We start from the raw sequence: 19,311 nt of genomic DNA on the forward strand, positions 1-19,311 counted from the left end.
ATTTAATGTTGCCAGTACCACTTTCCATTAAGGTATTGGGATGAGGTACTCTCTATGTCTATATCCTCTGATAACTTGCTTTTAGTTTTTGCCTTAAACTTTGGAAAGTTAATGGAGCATCTTCACTTTCTATTTTTTCAGAATTTAAAATCTATTTTTTCAGAATTTGAAATCTATTTTGTCTTTTATTATCTTTCTTTCTTTGACTATGGGGTATTTTATTTTTTTATCATGTTCTGGTAAGGGTGAGAAAATTTTAAAATTTGAGATATCAGCTGAAGAACTTAGAAAAAAAACCCATCTAGTTCATTTAGAATGGCTTTCTGGTGAAAACAATGCTACTGAACATACATTTCACACTGCACAGCTCAAAATCAGTCCCATGGTTTTTATGAAAGTAGATTAATTAGTGTAGTGTGTGGGCAGATCTCCCAGGGCAGGTTTTCACAGGCAGCTTTGCCAGTGGAACTCTGTCTGAACCTGTAGTTATGTGAGAATTATTTTTAAAGGGTGTAGGCTCTTCATTCACATATCTTTGGTATTGTGTGGGATATATATTAACAGGTAGGCGGATCCTGAGGATAAAGGACCATAGTGTAATAGATGTGCTTGGGCTTTGGAGTCAGGCTACCTGGATGCAGGTGCTGGTCTTTTCATTTAATGGTTGTGTGGCTGTGGGCAGTTATGGTTTCAGTTTTATCATCTGAAAAATAGTGGTTTCTGCCTCATACAATGTTATGCTTAGTGTGAGGATTAAATGAGGTAACATTTAAAGTACTGAACACATAGGAATTGTTTAAGAAATTGGTAGCTACTGTTATTATAAGAAAATAGCAACAATTCATGTCAAAGGCAATTTTATTAATCACCTATTGGGATGATCTCAAACTGAGAACTCTATATCAAGACGCATCACTAGGAAAGAATGGGAAGGTATTTAGCACATTAAATATTGTGTTTTCCCACAGTGCCAGGGACTTTATGTGAGGTATTTAATTTCTATAACCTTTTGAAGTAGGCACTATTATTTTCATTTTGGAGATGAGGAAACCTGAGAGAGAACAGTTTATTTTCCCGAGTTAACCAGGTTAGTAAATAGTGAAGCCTGAAGTTAGTTTGAGGTCTAGAGACCAGAAGGTTTTCTATTACCTGGAGAAGAGTGAAAGATTTTTGGTTTGCTTCATTTTGGGATATTGATGGAATGCTATATAGTCATCTTTCTCTAAAATCATTTTCACATTTGCTTACAGTTTAGACTGGGAACTAATGAAATCTGATTTGGATCTGAAAAACTTCAAGGTAAAATACCAGCTCTCCTTTTAGTTTATCATGAGCTTTATAGAGTTTTGGAGTGGAAGCCAACTTAAACATCTTATTTATGGAGGAGGAGACGGAGGAGAGGTATGGTGTTTGAGGACTTAGTCAAAGTTAAATCACTTATTGGTGGCAAAGCTGGAAACATATTGTAGGTCTTCAAATTTTCAGTCCACTGCTATTTTCATTATCCTTCAAGAAACTTTCCTAATATATGGAGAACTCTGGGTAAGGCCTATAATATATTTGCAAATGTTAATTCTTCTGATGTGGAAGAAAAGAAAGCTTGGAGTTTGAAAATGATTACTTGCATATTTGTGCAAGTGTCTTGTTTCATTTCAAGGTAGGGCTGCTTTTATGGGGTGGACACTAGGTTGGGAGCATCATAGATCTTTAAAACATTAAATTCTATAGCCGTGTTTCTCAAAGTATGAATTGTACTATCTAAATATGCAGATTAATTGCCACTCTCAAGAAATGGGTAAGGTATAGAAATGAAAGTTTTAGGTTCATCCATCACAACAGGCGATTCTTAGCCATAATAAAATGAGACCAACTATCTTTAGTGTCTCACAAATTATACTTGACCAAATACTGGAAATCCTGGGAGTGAGTGGCATGCCCTTGCAAGCCTGAAATGACTCATGGCAGCTGAGAGGGCCCCTCCTGGACTTCTGTGTTTGTCCTTGGAGCAGCCCCCAATCCACTGGTGTCAATTTTCAGCAACAGAGAAATGTGTCTTAGGGCTTGATTGTGAATTAATGATTGGGTAAAGTTGAAAGTAAACACATTAATTCTTTAAAGCTTGAGTTAAACATGTACTGCTCTTTTTCTAACACTCAATGAGTCACTGTCTTTGTGACTCACTGAAGGGTTGTGGTGGAAATAGAAATCAGATCATGTAAAACTTTGGGCTGGGTTACTGTTGATCTCTTATGTTCAGTTAAGATGACTTTATAATACTTTATAATACATGCCCTTCATTAATTTATTATTTATGGATTATTTCTTGTGTGTGAAGCATGAATGAATGGATTGTGGGACAAAAGGAAGGATTTCACTGGAGATTCCGGAAGAATAATGTTCAATATTTAAATCGCACATTGATAAGCACAGTGAGGCTTATCAATTGGTACTAAGTTACAGTTGCATGTAAGGCATTCTGGTGTGCTATTGCATTGTAGGGTGACTATAGATAACAATAATATACTGCATGTCAAAAAGCTAGAAGAAAGGATTTTGAAAATTTTTGCCATAAGGAAATGATAAATGTTTGAGGGGATATGTTTAACTTGATTTAAAAATTACATTATGTATACATCACATGGTTCTCCATGAATAGGAACACTTTTAATGTTTTTGTATATCAGTTAAAGTAACTTAAAAAAAGATTTCTGACTTGAGGGATTGGATAAATGCTAGTAACACACATAAAATGCAGAAGACTGGAGAAATTTTCATTTTTTGTTTGTATAAAAAAATTCAATGTGGTTTGCAAATAGTGCTTCTTGTGTCTGACTCTGTGCATGGTAGTTACCTTTTACTTCCAGAGGGATAAAGATGCCCATTCATACATGTCCCATGGTTATTCACAGACTAGAGAAGGGAAGGGTGTGCCAGAGGAAAGAGCAGATGGCTGGGAGTTGTGTCATGGAGGTGGTAGGGGTTTCTATGTGTTTTCTGAAGAGACATTTCGTTCTGCTCTGTGTGTGAGTTTGATGATGCATTCAGGTGGAGATGCTGAGCTGACAGTTTTGAAATTGCAGTGGGGGAGAGAATTTAAGGCATTGTTTCCATAGAGACAATATTTGGAACACATGAATGGAAGAGAAAGACTGAGGGCAGAAGCTTTGGAGGAGGAAAATAAGCCAATGAGCTGTCAGAGAAGGGTAGATTGAAGGGGGTGAGGTGTCTCAGAAACTAAGGGAGGAGAAAATTCTGAGAAGGAAGCTTTGACAGCGCCAAGGAGTCCCTAAAACCAGAGAGAGACGAAAAGGTAAGGGCAGAGGAAAGGACATCTGTGACCTATACATGAATGGCTCTAAGTTGCATGTTGGAAACAAAGACAAGTTTTTAGCAATGAACAGGAGGTAAGAAAATAAATCAGAAAGTGATTTTTTTCTAGAAGTTTGGAGGTTGAAAGGACAGAGGCAGATAGTCTTTTAAAAGGCACACTAGCGAGATAAATGTGACCAAAGGTGGGGATGGATAATTCATGGGTCAGGAGAGGTGGGATCAGGATCAGGATCAGGGGCACAGGGGACTGGATTATCTTTAAAGTTGTACTTTTCATTTGATGAGAGAAAGAAATAGAGAATATGTAAGGAAAGAAACATTTGACATATAATTGAGATGAAAAAATAAAATTGAAATGCAGTTTTAGGAAAACTTTGCTACAGTTATCTACCTGTCTCTAAATTATACAGATCCTGCCTGTACAGAAATTCCTCTCTGTAGGAAGTAGGGATAAATGTAGTGGCACATCAGAAAAAGAAACAAAGAATTGGAAAAATTCTCTGGTAGTGCCCTAAACTGCTGGACTGTGAGAAATTGGAATGCAATTTGGACTTGTGTTAGTGTCTAGAGGACAGCGTGGGGAGAATAAAAAGGAAAGGGTTGTTTGTGCTGATGGGGTGCCTCACCTGAAGAGTGAAAGGATGGGTAGAGTTATTTTATTACTGTTATTTTGTCAGTGTATGGAGTGGCATTATAACTATTTCTTGGACTGGGCTAAGCTGACCATCATACCAAAGGTATAGTAACAAAATTCGAGGAGGAGGATTTTAGTGGATCCTGGCCTTGATTTATCTCTTTTACTCTTTACTTCCCTCAGGAAAAGTCTGAATTGACTTGTTATCCCTTGCCAGGCTCATGGTGAAGTTGGTCAAAGAAGATTTAGTGGGGGGAATAGCAGTATGTAGCTCTGTGAGACTTTACTTCTGAGGAAATGATTCATGAATTAAAATCTAAAAACCAGAGTGGTAAAGAGGTTGGAAATAAATGGGGAGTTTTTTTTTTTTTTAAAGACCACCCGGAAGCTTCCATTTGGTGGGGCAATGTTAGGAATTTACATTTGTGTGGATGTAACTGGCAGAAATGATTTTGTATTAAAAACCTAAATTTTGCTAAAATATGTATGATGTCTCCTCAGGCACATAAAGATAGGCCATTTATTACTTTAAGCATTTTAAGCATTATTACGCACCAAATTGTACATGGCACGATGCTAGGTGACATGATTTGTGACCACACATAATTCTTGTCCCTGTGCTCTTCCCAGGGAAGCAGAGTAGGCGTCATTTCATGTGCCAACTGGAGTTGATAGTAAAGGCTGGTTGGAGTGCTGTGTGGACAGTTTCAAAGTCAAGTTGGGTTTACTGGATTGAAAGTTAGATAAATTCGCTGTGTGTGCTAGTGGGAGGGGAGAGTAAGGAATGAATGTTGCAGATGATTCTGTTGGGTTGGAGAGGCATGGATATCTATGTGGCTGAGTTTGAGTTAATAATATGGGCAAGAGAAAAGATAAAAGATGGGATTTATTCAAATACTTATGTGAGAGTGTAATAAAACTATGGAGGGAAGATGGGAATATGTTTGGACTACTTTGGAAGGAATAGCTCCCTCCTTTGGAGGGAGCACAATAGTATGTTTGGAAGGCACATGTGTCAGAATGAAAGTTCTAGAGCTACACTGAAAATTAATCCTTACATCACCTGATAATCATAGTGCCTACCTCACAGATTTGTTGTGAAGGTTAAATAAGATAATGCTTTAAAGCTGTACCATCCAATATGGTAGACACTAGTTAGGTGGTTTTTAAGTACTTGAACTGTGGCTTATATGAATTGAGATGAGCTATGAATATAAAACACACTGGATTTTGAATACTTGGTAACAAAATTTTAACAATACTCACAATTTTTTGTATCCATTATATGTTTGATGATAATATTTCAGACATATTGGGTTAAATACAATATGCAATTAAAATTAATTCGACCCATTTCCTTTTTTTTTTTTTTAGGCATTGCTTAGAATGTTTATTACAGTGCCTGGCATGTAATAAACAGTGAATGTCAGTTAGTTGGCATTTCCTAGTATTGGATATTAATACTAATGCTTCCCTTTGGAGGGAGCACAAGCTTGTGGCACGAGTCCATGGCTCTCTGTTCATGACTGATGTTAGGCCTTCAACCTTATTCCTTGAGAAAGGAGGTGGTGTCTCTAAAAAGTGCACCATACCACATTGGGTAACAACCTTTTTATGTAAAGGGTAAATACTGTAGGTTGTGCTGACCTCTTGGTCTTTATTGCAGCTACTCAGTGCTGCCTTTTAGCTTGAAAGCAGCTATAGACTCTTCATGAACAAGTGAGTGTGGCTGTGTACCAACAGAACTTTACTTATGGATGCTGAAATTGGGAGTGTATATAATTTTCAATTATCATGAAATATCGTTCTTCTTTTGATTTTTCCCCATCTGTTTAAAAATGAAAAAAACAGGCCTAGTTCATGGACTATATAAAAAAATAGTTGTGGGCCAGATTTACTCTGTAGGATATAGCTTGCCAACCTTGCCATTTAACAGCCAAGACATTTGCCTCTTAGTTTTTCATTTGTAGCTAACCTAACATTGAGTTTATACTGTGCATTTTGTTTATTATTAGTGGTTTTTTGTTTGATCTGATTTCACTGAACTGCCTAAATGGGATAAAACATTATGTATGAAACTCTTATTTATTGAGGTATTTGTAAGCAAGGGGAGGCAGGCGAGAACAAACAAAGAAACAAACAAACACCAAAAGGAGGATCTAAGAGACCGAAGGAGATTTTGTTCTGTTTTGATGACTTGTAATTTCTACATAAATTCAATTTACTGGATGATTATTTAACCTCTAAGTGACAATAAACTATAAAGCAGAAACGTTGTATTTTAAGATTTGTCTTCCACAGATTTGAGGTGGAAATCCTTCCTTCTCATTTTGTCCATTTGTAGAGCAAAGAATATGCTGTCTAGTGAGATAAAATTTAATATGTTGATAAAGGGGTAAAAAATTTCAGCTAAGAATAAAGTTTGTTACTGCTTATGACTAAAAAGCAAGAGCAACCAATGAGAATTAAGAGGTAAACACTAAGTGAGACTATATATAGTGGAAAATCCATTTTTTTTTTTGGTAGAGTATTTCTGGACCTAGATGGATTTCCAATTACACACTCTGCCTTCAATGATTCTTCAGGACAGATGTCAGAAGAGGCAACATATGATATTACAGAGTGTGTTTAAAAAGTTAAGGGAAGGTTAGTTTTTGTGTATGCTTATTATACAACTTAAAAATAGCTTTGACTCTATTTGTAAATCAAATGGCCAGTTCTCAGGCTGTGCCAAGCGTGAAGTCTTAAAACAAGGTCTCTTTTGAGTTGCTTAGGTGACATGGGGAAGGAGAAACCATCTGAGAGGGTTTTCAGATTGACTATCTCTGGTCATACACAAAAATAGTCAGTTTTACAGAGTGATCCAGAATAACACTAAGAAGAACTGTAGGTAAATTGTATCTTTGGTTAGTGATTTCAAAGATTGCCCTGCCCCCTTTTAAGAGATGGTGACTAGTTCCCATGTCTCAGTGGAGCCTTGCCAAAAGGGAAAAAATATTCACAACAGTTTGCAAATACTATCCATTTAAATTCTCAACCTAGCAACAGCAGAGAAAGAGATTATTATTCCTCACCTAACACTGCCCCAACCCCCAGTACTCCTAGTTTTTATGTTTTGGTGGCATAAATTATTGCTAAAATGTTAGGACTTTCAGATATTAATTTGGACTCAATAAACACCTAGGAAATTCCAAGCTGTGTTTGTAAATTTAAAGGGAAGACAGAAAGTTAAAAAAAATTATTATTTAAAGTTGACCTTTAAATAAGAATACAGGAAACCAGTAACTATTCCATCAGTCCGATTTCTCTTTGCATTGTCTGAGCTACTCCTGGGATCCAACAAGAATGAGAGGTGGGTGAGACACTCTAGTTTTTGGATGGAGCTTCTCTCTCTCTCTTTTTAAATTGATTTTATTTTTTAAATACATGACAACGGAATGCATTACAATTCTTATTACACATCTAGAGCACAATTTTTCATATCTCTGTTTGTATATAAAGTATGTTCACACCAATTCATGTCTTCATACATGTACTTTGGATGATGATGTCCATCACATTCCACCATCATTGCTAATCCCCTGCCTCCTCTCTTCCCCTCCCACCCGTCTCTGCCCTATCTCAAGTTCATCTGTTCCTTCCATGCTCCCCCTCCCTACCCCACTATGAGTCAGTCACCTTATATCAGAGAAAACATTCGGCATTTGTATTTTTGGGATTGGCTAACTTCATTTAGCATTATCTTCTCCGACTTGGATGGAGCTTCTCTTTCTAGCCATGTATCTTTCTTGGTTTTGTGAACAGATGTGGTCAAGTGTCTGCATGGGACCTAAGCAGTCAGTCAGTCAGTTAGTCAACTTCTCTCTAATGAGCAAACCCTTCCAAGGTTTGACTAAACTAAAAACCACATTAAAAAAAAAGTTATATGAAATGAGATTTCTTGCCCTTCAAATCTGGTGAACTTGTTTTGAATTGCTAAAATGCTTGCCCTCCACTTGATCAACCTACGAGATTTATTTGAATGGATTGTAGATTCCCATCCCTTTCCTACTTTCTCCTTGCTTGATGTCACTTGGACAAAAATAAATTCCTGCCCCCCCCAACCCTCCTTATCTTTGCAAATTTGCTGGCAGTTGGAGGCAGACTGTCGGTCAGACCAGGGGAGAAAGGAAGCATATTGTTTCCTCCAATCACTAAGCTGACAAAATAGTCAACCCCTGATGATTTATCCCACAATAATGAAAAATAAGTACCCCTCAGTAATGGAGGGCACTGTTTTATTGGTGGAGCTCATTACAGTTTAATTTTTTCTGTTTTATTCTAATGTGGGACACTAGTAGAAGTTGTGCTGGACTATTCAGATCCCCTGCAGGCATGAATGACTTCTTTCTGCAAGCTGCTGAGGGTCCTGCTGACTACTGCTCTCAGAGCTTTGCCCTTTTCCCACCTTTTGGAAAGGGCAGCATAGGCTCCTGAATCCACAGGTTCTGATGACTGATTAACATAGAGTTGAGGAGAGAAAGGAGTTCAAGATGACTGAGATTCTTAACCTCTGTGATCGAGGAAGTGAGGGCTGGCAGCATTCACATAGGCTATGCAGGCTGTGGAATTTTGACAGTAGATGAAGGTATGTACGAGAGTATAACTGCTTCTTGTACTGAGAGTCAGGGCAGAGCGGTGACAGCTCAGACCCAGGAGCCTGGCTGCCTTGTCAGAGCCCTGGCCCCATCACTCTAGTCTGTGTGATCCCAAGTGAGTCTCTTCACATTTCTGTGGCTCAAGGCTCTCATTTGTAAAATAGAATCGTTATGAGGATTAAACCAGTTCATGTAGGCAGTGCTTTTAGAACTCTATAAATAATATTATTATTTTATTCACAAAATTAAAAAATTGTATTCTGTCAGCTCTGCTTCTAAGTAAAGATTTAAGTGTTATATCCTTTAGGCTAGGGCTGTCTGATAGAAGTATAATAACTACATAAGTCTTGCTGAAAGCTCGGGCCTTGTTCCTGATGCCAATTCAATAATGAGGACATGGTTTTGAGAAAAAGGAAAATGATTTATTGCTTTGCTAGCAAAGGAGAAACATGGGACTCCTGTCTCAGAGACTGTGATTCTATCCATCAGGGTAACAAGGGGGCCTTTAAAAGAGCCATTCAAAAGCTACATTTCACGTGGTCTCTGTTGGAGTTGTAATTTACTTGTTAATTTAGGAAGTAGTCATTTCTGAGATCTTCTGGTACCATCCCCCAAGTCTGGATTACTTCCTTGCTATGATGAGTGTGTACTCAAGAACAGATAAATCTGCCTAAAATGGGAAAGAAAGGTAATCCCATGTCCCCTGAGATTAGGGAGGGGAGAGATTAGGGAGGAACAGGGAAGAGGAAGAGAAGGAAACGCCTAAAAGCACAAAGTGGACACTGTTACATAAATAATTGAAAATTTTCTAGTAGCTCTATTTAAAACGGTAAAAAGAAACAAGTAAAATTAATTTTAATAATATACTTTAACCCAATAATTTACAAATAACAGTTCAACATGGATGAAATTATTGATGAGGCATTTTATACTCTTGTTCTAAGTCTTAAAAAATATGGGGTGTATTTTATAAGTGCTGTGTATTTCAATGGCTCAATAGCCACATTTGGCCAGAGGGTACCACATAGGACCTCCCAGCTTTAGAGGTTGCTAGTTAATCTTGTTTCACAAGTGTTCCAGTTACCTATCATCATGAAATAAGCCACCCCCAAATTTATTAGTTTAAAACAACAGTGGTTTATTATTTCTTATAATTATTATTATTTTTTTACTTTTCATCTTTTATTCTGTCACCATTTGATTATTATTATTATTATTATTATTATTTTGAATCAAATGGGGTATATTCTTACTCAGCTTATTTGTACTTACTAGATTGATGATTATTGCCTGATCAAATATTTCTGTGATAGTTGTGAAATTTTCTAATTCCAGGATTCTGTCTGTATTTGTTAGATGAGATTTTATGATAAGTAAGAACTTCTGTTCTCCCTCGTTTAACCATTTATTTAATTATATAGCAGCATGCTCATTGAATCTTGAATCTTGTTACCCATTATTTTTGTCCATGGTCAGGTTGTCTGGCCATAATATTTTTAATTGAGAAAACATTTTCTCCAAAATGTAATGAGATACCTATTAAGAATTTTATTTTTCCTGCTATATTGAAATGTTCAATTGTTTCAGCCCAGATCTTTCACAGGGCATGTCCTTTCGCTTGCAGAGCACCATACTTCTCTCATGAAAGGGCCTTGTGTATGCTGGGCAAGCACTCTACCACTCAGCCATACACTTAACCTAACAAATATTTTGTAAGACAGAATTTGTTAAGTAAATTAGCTGTATTTTTTTCCAAGGATATACAAAGTTTAGTTGCTACAGCACCCTAGGGCTTTCTAATTTGATTTCAATTAATTGTGGAATATATTTATTCTATTAAAAATAAAACCTTAATGCACAGAGCCCCTTACCCTATTGAGATATTCTCAAAGCACAACTGAGTATATATACAAAGGATATGAAATCAGCATGTCAAAGACATCTGCACTCCCTTGTTCATGGGAACATTTCTTGTAGTGATTATTACATTGAATCAACCTGTCTGTCATCTGTAGGTAAAGGGATAAAGGAAATGCGGTGTATATTCACAATGGAATACAGTTCAGTCTTAGAAAGGGAGATTCTGTCATTTGTGACAACATGAATAAATCTGAGGGTATCATATTAAATGAAATAAGCCAGGCACAGAAAAACAAATACTACATGATCTCATTATATGTGGAATCTAAAATATTGAACTTAGAGAATCAGAGAGTAAAATGTTTATAAGAGGCTGGGCTGGGGTCTTGGGGAGATGTTGGTCAAAGAACACAAAACTTCCATTTGACAGGAGAAGTAAGTTCAGGAGATCTATTGTACGTCATGGTTATGGTGATTAATGACAGTATTTTATATACTTGAAACCTGCTAAGAAAGTAGATTTTAAGTTTTCTTACTTCAAACAAATGAGAAATGTGTGAGGTAATGCATATATTAATTAGCTTTTTAGCCATTGCCCAAATTATATGTATCAAAACATCTGTACACCATAAATATATGCAATTTTACCTATCAAAAAGAATACAAATATTTCAAATATGCAGATTAAACCTATCACAAAATAACATTTTACTAACAACAACAACAACAACAACAAAAATCCAGGACAAATGCTAAATCAGGATGTGGATAACAGGGTCACTTGGGATACTGGTATAAGGGCTCACCCTTGTGCAGAGAGCCAGCCTCACCTCTGCTGCCCTCTCCTGGCCAGTGGCTTGGCCCAACCAGGTCTTTGCTTCTGTAGACCTCTGCTGCTGTGGATTTGCTGCTCTCTGCCTGGAGCATGCTTCCTGTCCTTCCTCACCTTGCTGATTTCTCCTGTCTTAGAATGGTAGATGCTGGCATCTTTTTCTCTAGGTGTTCTCCCTCCATTCCTTCTAAATGCTCCCCATTCACCCCCTCTCTATCTGTTCATTGTGGAATATATTTATATTTTTCACTTTCCTAAAACATGTTTTGTCCAGCGTTCTCCACCAACTGTCAATGGTGACAGTTAGACAAACTGATTTATGCTGAGTGACAAATGATGGTGATGACTTTCTTGTCTGCTCCTGAAAATGTGTTTGTGTTTCCTTGAGTTCCACGGAGGCTGTGGTCTTTTGTGGTGGTGTGCGGCCATCTGTACAAGATTATTTGTAAGAGTTAAGGTAGAAAATGTACTTTCATTTTTAAAGTTGAGAAAAACTAGGAAATTAAGGTTTTCTAATATTTGATAGTTTGAGAAAACACATGTACATAACTTTATGAATCTAGTTTGACATGGGCAATGTGTATTAAATGTTTTTATTTATGGAGTGCTTCATTATAAAGGTTTGAAGAACATTGTTGTAGAGGCATGCTGACATTCCCAGTGGAAAACTCTTCAAGCTTCCTAACATACATCAGCTGTTGCCTATGCGTCAGGATCTGTTCTGTGCACTTTGCAGGCATCAGTTACCACCTCACTACCACCTTATGAGGTTGGTGTGATTACCAACATCCTCATTTTATGGATGAAAACATTGGGCTGGAGAACCAGGTAACTTGTTCAAAGATAGGGCTGGCTTATGGCAGATTCATGACAGAACCTGTGAGATCTGACTTCAGAAGCCATTTTTAAACTTCTGCTCTGTAGTGTGCCACATTTTAGTGCCTCTCTGATCCCACATGATAAACCCATGTGGCTTCCAGGAGGAGAGGGCTCATATCTGTCTTGTTAATTTTGGTATCTTTAAGATATAGTTTCTAAATCAATCAAGGAAAGGAGGTCCTATTATCACCTCTGATTGGGAACCTCAGATAGATACTTTTTAATTTCTAACTTGAAACCATTTTTACCTCAAAATAAATGGATATGATGAGAAAATGGTATGAATTAAAGCAGCAGTCCTATGTTTAGAAACTCTATGCAAAAACATCTGTACCACCTAATACTCGTGAGTCAGTGGTGAGTTTCAGCTCCTCCTTGACATGACTAATGCCTTCCTTTTCTTTCTTTATCACGAGAATATGAGAACATAAAAAGTAAACATGGCTGGGGCCAGGGCTGTAGCGGTAGAGCACTCATCTGGCATGTATGAGGCACTGGGTTTGATCCTCAGCACCACATAAAAAAAAAAAAAAGGTATGGTGTCCACCTACAACTAAAAAAATATTATAAAACCCCACATTGCTGGGAGTGTAGATCAGTGGTAGAGTGCGTGTTTAGCATGCATTAGACTGTGTTTAATTCCCTGCGCCACATGTAACAAACAAGAAACAAAACAAAAAGTCCCTCAACAGCAAAATACCCTCTTCTTGAACTCCCCAACCGCAGGTTCCCCTGTGTGTTCCATGAAGTGTCCCTCAGAAGCATATTACCTTAGGACAGCGATGAGAGCCTAGCAACAATGAGAACAAATAATAATGGCAAGAGAATCAGATCTTCTGTTTTGGGGGCTCATTCACTGATGTCTTTTTAATTGAGATCCTTACATCTTTGGCACAAGGATATATGATAATTTCTAGTATATTCTGGGCATTAATAAAATTGTTTTGGTTTGACCAAATGCATTTATAATCCCATCTACATCTAAGAGTTTTATGAATTTTGTGTTATACTACCACATTCACATTATGACAAATCTCCTTTCTTTCCTGTTCTTCTTTTAGGTTCTTTCAGGACACTTACTCTTCCAGCAGTAAGTATTCATTTGCAACTTTTGGTTTCAGAAACACATTGCCTCAGTGAGCTGAATAAATTAATATTTAATTGGCTTTTGTGTTTATATACATTTCTTGGAAGTTTGTCGTGAGTCAAGATTAGCCTTTGGATTGTTTAAGAATACTGTTATTTTAGTGCTATTGGTTGTTAGGTTCTTCAAACTCTTAGCAGGGATTTTCCTTTTGTGAAATAGAAAAGTTCACTGTATTTTGTTCCCTGATGCCTTAATGAGCCTTACAGTCTTGAATGTGTAATAAATACTCTTCTCTTTAGTTTTTTTTGTCTTTGAAGAGGGCAGTGCCATGGGAGCCATTTTGGAATCTGAGGCAAAAGAAGTCAGTAATACTGGTCCTATCTTTGTTAAAGTTTTGACTTTTTGGGGTTATAATATTTTCTTTATATTCATTTTGATATTTTAAAATATTATATTACACATTATTTTCTTGGTTATTGAGTTATTTGGTACCCCTCAAATTTTGCCTCTGAGGTAAGTGCCTGATTCACCTCACTCTATTCCTGGCCCTAGAAAAGGGATAAAGATAGTCTGTGGCTCATAGGGATGCCTTGGAGTGAAATAAGATGTGAAAGCATTGTAAAATTTACTACAGAAATGGAAAGGGGTTATTATTTTGTTGAGAGAGCCATCAGACCTTATTATTATATGTTGTTTATGAACTCATCCTATTTCACATGGCTTTGATTTTGAAGTCTGTGTTTTAATAACTGTGCTTTGTTCCGGATTTTCAGGCAGTTAATGTACAGTGGACTAGACCTCATCATTCAGTAAGAGGCACAATTTGATGCTTTTCTGAGACTAGATGACTAATGACTTTGGCCCTGACATATTATATACTTGAGTAGGATCAGTATTACCTCATTAGCTGGTTCACTTATTACTTCTTGATGGCTATTTGTTTAGCACATTTCGGAAACCACATTCATTTTGGGGGATTCCTAGAGAATACTGTGTCCCAAACAGTATTTATAAAAATTACTTAATATGTCTTATCAACTAAGTTTCTAACATATTTGTGTTTGTACTTTTCTTACTGAGAAATATGCAGTTGCTTGCTGGGCACTGTGGCATGTACCTGTAATCCTAACTACCCAGGAGGTTGAGGCAGGAGTATTTCAAGTTCCAGGCCAGCCTGGACAATTTAACAAGATGCTTTCATGCATGAAGAAAAAGAAAAATAAACAAGCAAACAAAGAACAACAACAAAACCAATGAACAAAGGAAATGCTTAACTAGCTTGTGCTAGAACCCCTGGGTTCAATTAACAGCACCATAACACACACACACACACACACACACACACACACACACACTTCTGCTAACAATAGAAAGTAGAGGGAGGGTGAGGAAAAGGCATGAACAGGCAGAAGTGGGATGCCCGGCCCCACCATAATCTTTGTGACAATTAATCATTAGATGGCATTAAGAGAACCTAAAACAGTAGATTCTGTGTGCACAACTGCTGAAAAGGGAGGCTGGTGGTGAAATTAAAATAAATTCTGTGTATCATTATTGCTCTGTAGCAGAAGGAGAGAGAGATTTAAGTTCAGGAATCATAGCTTGATGCCCAGTAAACTATTTGGTTTCCTCAAGAGTCTGCATTTTCACAGGCTGGAAGTGTAGAAAAGCAGGAAACAGGAGGAAGCAGGGCAAGTAGTACCACGTGGTTTAAACCGTGCTTGTCTGGAGTATTCCTTGCTAGAAATTTGACTACTAGAGTTATTTTTTAAATCTTAAGATTATGAAATACTAATTACAAACCCTACATTTTTAATATTAAATATGCCATTTCCATTCTATGTAGCTATAGCAACTATTTATTAAAAGCTTTACTAGAGATTATATTTAGGAGTATTTCCCTTTTTAGTAGAACAGATTTTTAAAGACTTAGTCATAAAATGTCTGGGCAACTTTGATAATACATGGCAAAAATAGAAGAGTCTATATTTTCATGGGTGTTCAGTTAAAGTGGACCCAACTTTTAAAATGTACCTGCATTCGGATGTTTGTAAATGTAATATTTTAAATTATTTTTTAAAGGTCTTTATGGCTTTTTACTGCAAAACATGTATATTTTAAGAGTGCATTAAAATAAACGTGTCTTATCTGATTTAGTCATTGTTTCTCTTTTGATATAAATAGCCCTCAATAAGAAGAAAGTAAAAACATAATTGGTGCTTAATATAAAGATTATTTTTTTGTTTAAAATATGGCAGAGGGCTGGGGATGTGGCTCAAGCGGTAGCGCGCTCGCCTGGCATGCGTGCGGCCTGGGTTCGATCCTCAGCACCACATACAGACAAAGATGTTGTGTCCGCCAAATACTGAAAAATAAATATTAAAAATTCTCTCTCTCTCTCTCCCTCTTTCTCACTCTCTCTCACTCTTTCAAAAAATAAAAAAATAAAAATAAAATATGGCAGAAATATTTCTCTTATTCTCATGGTAATGAATCCAACTTAAAATGAGGGAGTGGTTTTATTTAATTAAAAGTGTTTTTAAAATTTATTTTAAATAAAGTTGATTAAAAACTATCATCTTAAATTTATCAATTTTGCGGAGGGTTACCTGGGATTGAATTCAGGGACACTCAACCACTGAGCCACATCCCCAGCCCTATTTTATATTTTATTTAGAGACAGGGTCTCACGGAGTTGCTTAGTGCCTCCCAGTTGCTGAAGCTGGCTTTGAATTCTCGATCCTCCTGCCTCAGCCTCCTAAGCCAATGGGACTAAAGGAGTGTACCACCATGCCCAACCTTAAATTTGTCAATTTTACCTAAAAATTTGGCTTCTAATTCTTTAGTAACTGGCATGTGTAAATAAAGATAAACATTTTTGTGTCATTTCAGGTTTCCTTAGTGCAATGAATCTGTCAGTGGAGGGAAAGAGTTCAGATTAGAATGAGTTGTGCTTATTTTCTGTCCACCAAGGATCTTTTGACCTTGCTTTTCTTATGTACCCTGGGCAGAAAGTTATCATTGACTCAGACAGATTGCATTTAAGGATGCACAGAATAGGCTTAGCATAATTGAGAATCAACAACTCAACTCAGAGGCTGATATTTTGTCAATAAGAGCCTCTTGATACTGTCAACTCCTACACTTTGTCTGGCTGCCATACAGTTTCCAACTTTGGCAACCTCTCTCTACCTTCCTCCAGCTCTGTTCCCTCAGGTCAAGGAACAGGAGTCCCAAATATCCATGGGAAAATACTGATTCCCTTATAAGAGATATGGACGTCTTTTTATCAGGGGACTGCACTATTACCCATTCTGGAAACCCTTTTTTAGTAAGTGGCCCCAAGAAAGCAGAAAGCAATTGACCAGTACAGATGCATGAACTTCTGTGCCTCAGGGTGTCCAGGCTACTGTGGAAAGCAGGTTACAACCCATCCCAGGTCTGGCAGAAAGAGAGTCTATTCATGTGCCAAGGCCCATGTCATAATTCTGACTTTCTAGCACTGGGATTAGCACTAAGTCTTTGAGGCTGCCAAATTACCTAAGTCTTATGTATGGTTAAGTGGGGTTTATAATGGGCGAAAACTGAAAAAGTGAACTAGTTATGATAACCAAAAGGAGCAAAAAGATGGGCAGTAACATCTCCCTTGGAGTCAGCGTCAGCTCCCTGAAGGAGGAGGGAGAAGGGAGCACAGGAAAATGTTTTGGGGGCACATTTGTGTTAATTCTAATTCTCTGACTCTTTGGCTTCCTTGTGGTTAAGAAGCCTCTGCACTTCTGTATCATTAATTTAACATTAGTATTTAATCTCCCATCTGTTCTGGGACTCTGTGCTACTAAAATAATCAAACTATACCCAAATTATAAAGAGCAATGCCATCAAATATTTTTTGTTTTTTTGTACTGGGGACTGAACACAGAGGTGATTTACTACTGAGTTGCATCCCTAGTCTTTTATTTTATTTTGAGAAAGAGTCTCTCTGAGTTGCTAAGGGTCTTGCGAAGTTGCTGAGGCTTGCAATTGAAGTTGAACTTGCAATCCTCCTCCATCAGCCTCCTGTGCGACTGGAATTACAGGTTTGCATGGCATGCCTGGCTCAAGTATCTCATTTTTGCATAAGAAATATTTAGAAATCGATGCTAGTTAAAAGCATATTATATGCTGGTTCTGGACATGTATATTTTCTTGCTTATAGTATTAAGGAATCTGACTAAAATAATCAGAGGACTGAAATATCACTTCAGAAAATAGAATATAAAAATGCAAGACTAGACTCTCAATTCCTCGAAGGCACGGGCCTTTGGTTCAAGTTGTATTCCAATGCCCAGGACAACCTGGTACATAGGAGATGCTCAATAAATATTTATTTATTGAAAAAAAGCAAAAATTAGTACCAGAGGTTACTTGAAAGCAGCATTATTATTATTTTTTGAGAGAGAGAGAGAGAGAGAGAGAGAGAGAGAAAGAGAGAATCTTTTTTGTAGATGGACACAACACAATGCCTTTATTTTTATGTGGTGCTGAGAATTGAACCCGGGTCCCGCCCGTGCTAGGCGAGCGCTCTACCGCTGAGCCACAATCCCAGCCCCTATTTTTATTTTTTTTTTTGGTAACATTTTATTATGAAATTTTCAAATGTACAAAATACCTTAAAGAATTTCATAGTGAATTCTGGAGAATGTCTCACATTTTTTTTTCCCTGTATTGTGGATTGAATCCAGGGCTCTGCTCATGCTAGATTGGCTCTATATCACTAAGCTACATCCTGAGCCCTAGGCTCCACCTTTTGAAGGGAGAAAGGTTAGAGACTCTTGAACATATTTTAAAATTACTACATGAAGTTTTCTTTTCCTTTTTTTTTTTTTTTTTTTGGTACTGGATATTTGAACCAAGAGGTGCTCTACCACTGAGCTACATCCCTTCCCTCTTTATTTTTTGAAATGGGATCTCACTAGGTTGCCTAAGCTGTCTTTGAACTTGTGATCCTCTTGTATTAGCTTCCTGAGTGGCTGGAATTACAGGTGTGTACCACCACCCTCAGCAATCAAGGTTCTTTTTAGAATAGTATAGCTCATGTTGGGTTTGTGTCTGGGCTAGCGACCTGGAGAAACCTCTTTATCTCATCTAAGCCCTAGTTTCCTTGTTTGTGGAATGGTTTTAGTCTAAGCATCTACTAAAGGATTGAAGTAGAATGATATAGTAAACTGTTTAGTATGGTTTCTTGTCTGTTAATGGTAGAAAGTAGGGTTTCTGTTATTAATAATAGTAATGCAATTAGCAGCACCATCATCCTTACTGAGACTGACACATAATGAACAAGATGCAGGAAGACAATGCAAATGTGCCTTTCATGGGTGGACTGTCTTGAATAGGGCAAGCACAGAAAGGACGTTGGGGATGTTGAGGGATTTTGACCCCTAATAACTGATGGGGAGAATAATTTGCAAGTGGAGTTGGAAGCAGCAAATTGTCTCTTGCTGAGAGGGAGCGAGCTGTGGGGTGTGTGTCCTCTCTTCCTGAAACCCTTTGATATAATCGGAGAGCAAACTATCAGATGTTAAAAAAGGAAAACAAATTGTTTGGTGCCCAGGAGGGGCAAATTGTTCAACATTGCAGTTACTTCTGATAATACTGTGTATTTAAATTTTCTATCCTAGACTATAATTAAGACATTTTTGAGGTAAAATATGAGACCTTGATATATCTTATCTCCTCTCCACCACAGCTACCTTTGAACAGTGCAGAGGAGATTTATGAGCTACGTGTAACTGGACATGCCCAGAATGAGATTTTATTCTCTGATAGTACGCGCTTATCATTTGAGACCAAGAGAATATCTGTCTTTATTCAAACAGACAAGATGCTCTATAAGCCAAAGCAAGAAGTGAAGTTTCGGGTTGTTACACTCTTCTCGGATTTCAAGCCTTATAAAACCTCTTTGAACATTCTAATTAAGGTAAGTGGCAAACAGAAGTAAAACAAGGAGTTCAAACCGCCTTACCAAAGCTCTCTTGAAGTTCTGTTCATGTTCAGCAATGATGTAGGATTTGGT

The 19,311-nt window shown here is 37.3% G+C and overlaps 1 protein-coding gene across 3 annotated transcripts in view; it reads left to right on the forward strand.

Moving 5' to 3' along the window:
- The window catches only part of CD109 (CD109 molecule), a 133,285-nt gene that overhangs the window by 5,819 nt on the left and 108,155 nt on the right, over positions 1-19,311 (forward strand). For all 3 annotated transcript variants that reach the window (XM_081295359.1, XM_081295360.1, XM_081295358.1), the window contains 2 exons: positions 13,234-13,262; positions 18,985-19,215. In XM_081295359.1, the coding sequence (XP_081151485.1) occupies positions 13,234-13,262; positions 18,985-19,215 (260 nt within the window). The remainder of the gene's footprint in view (positions 1-13,233; positions 13,263-18,984; positions 19,216-19,311) is intronic.

This window comes from Spermophilus citellus (genome assembly GCF_964194105.1).
Source record: "Spermophilus citellus genome assembly, chromosome: 5".
NCBI classification, from domain to species: Eukaryota; Metazoa; Chordata; class Mammalia; order Rodentia; family Sciuridae; genus Spermophilus; species Spermophilus citellus.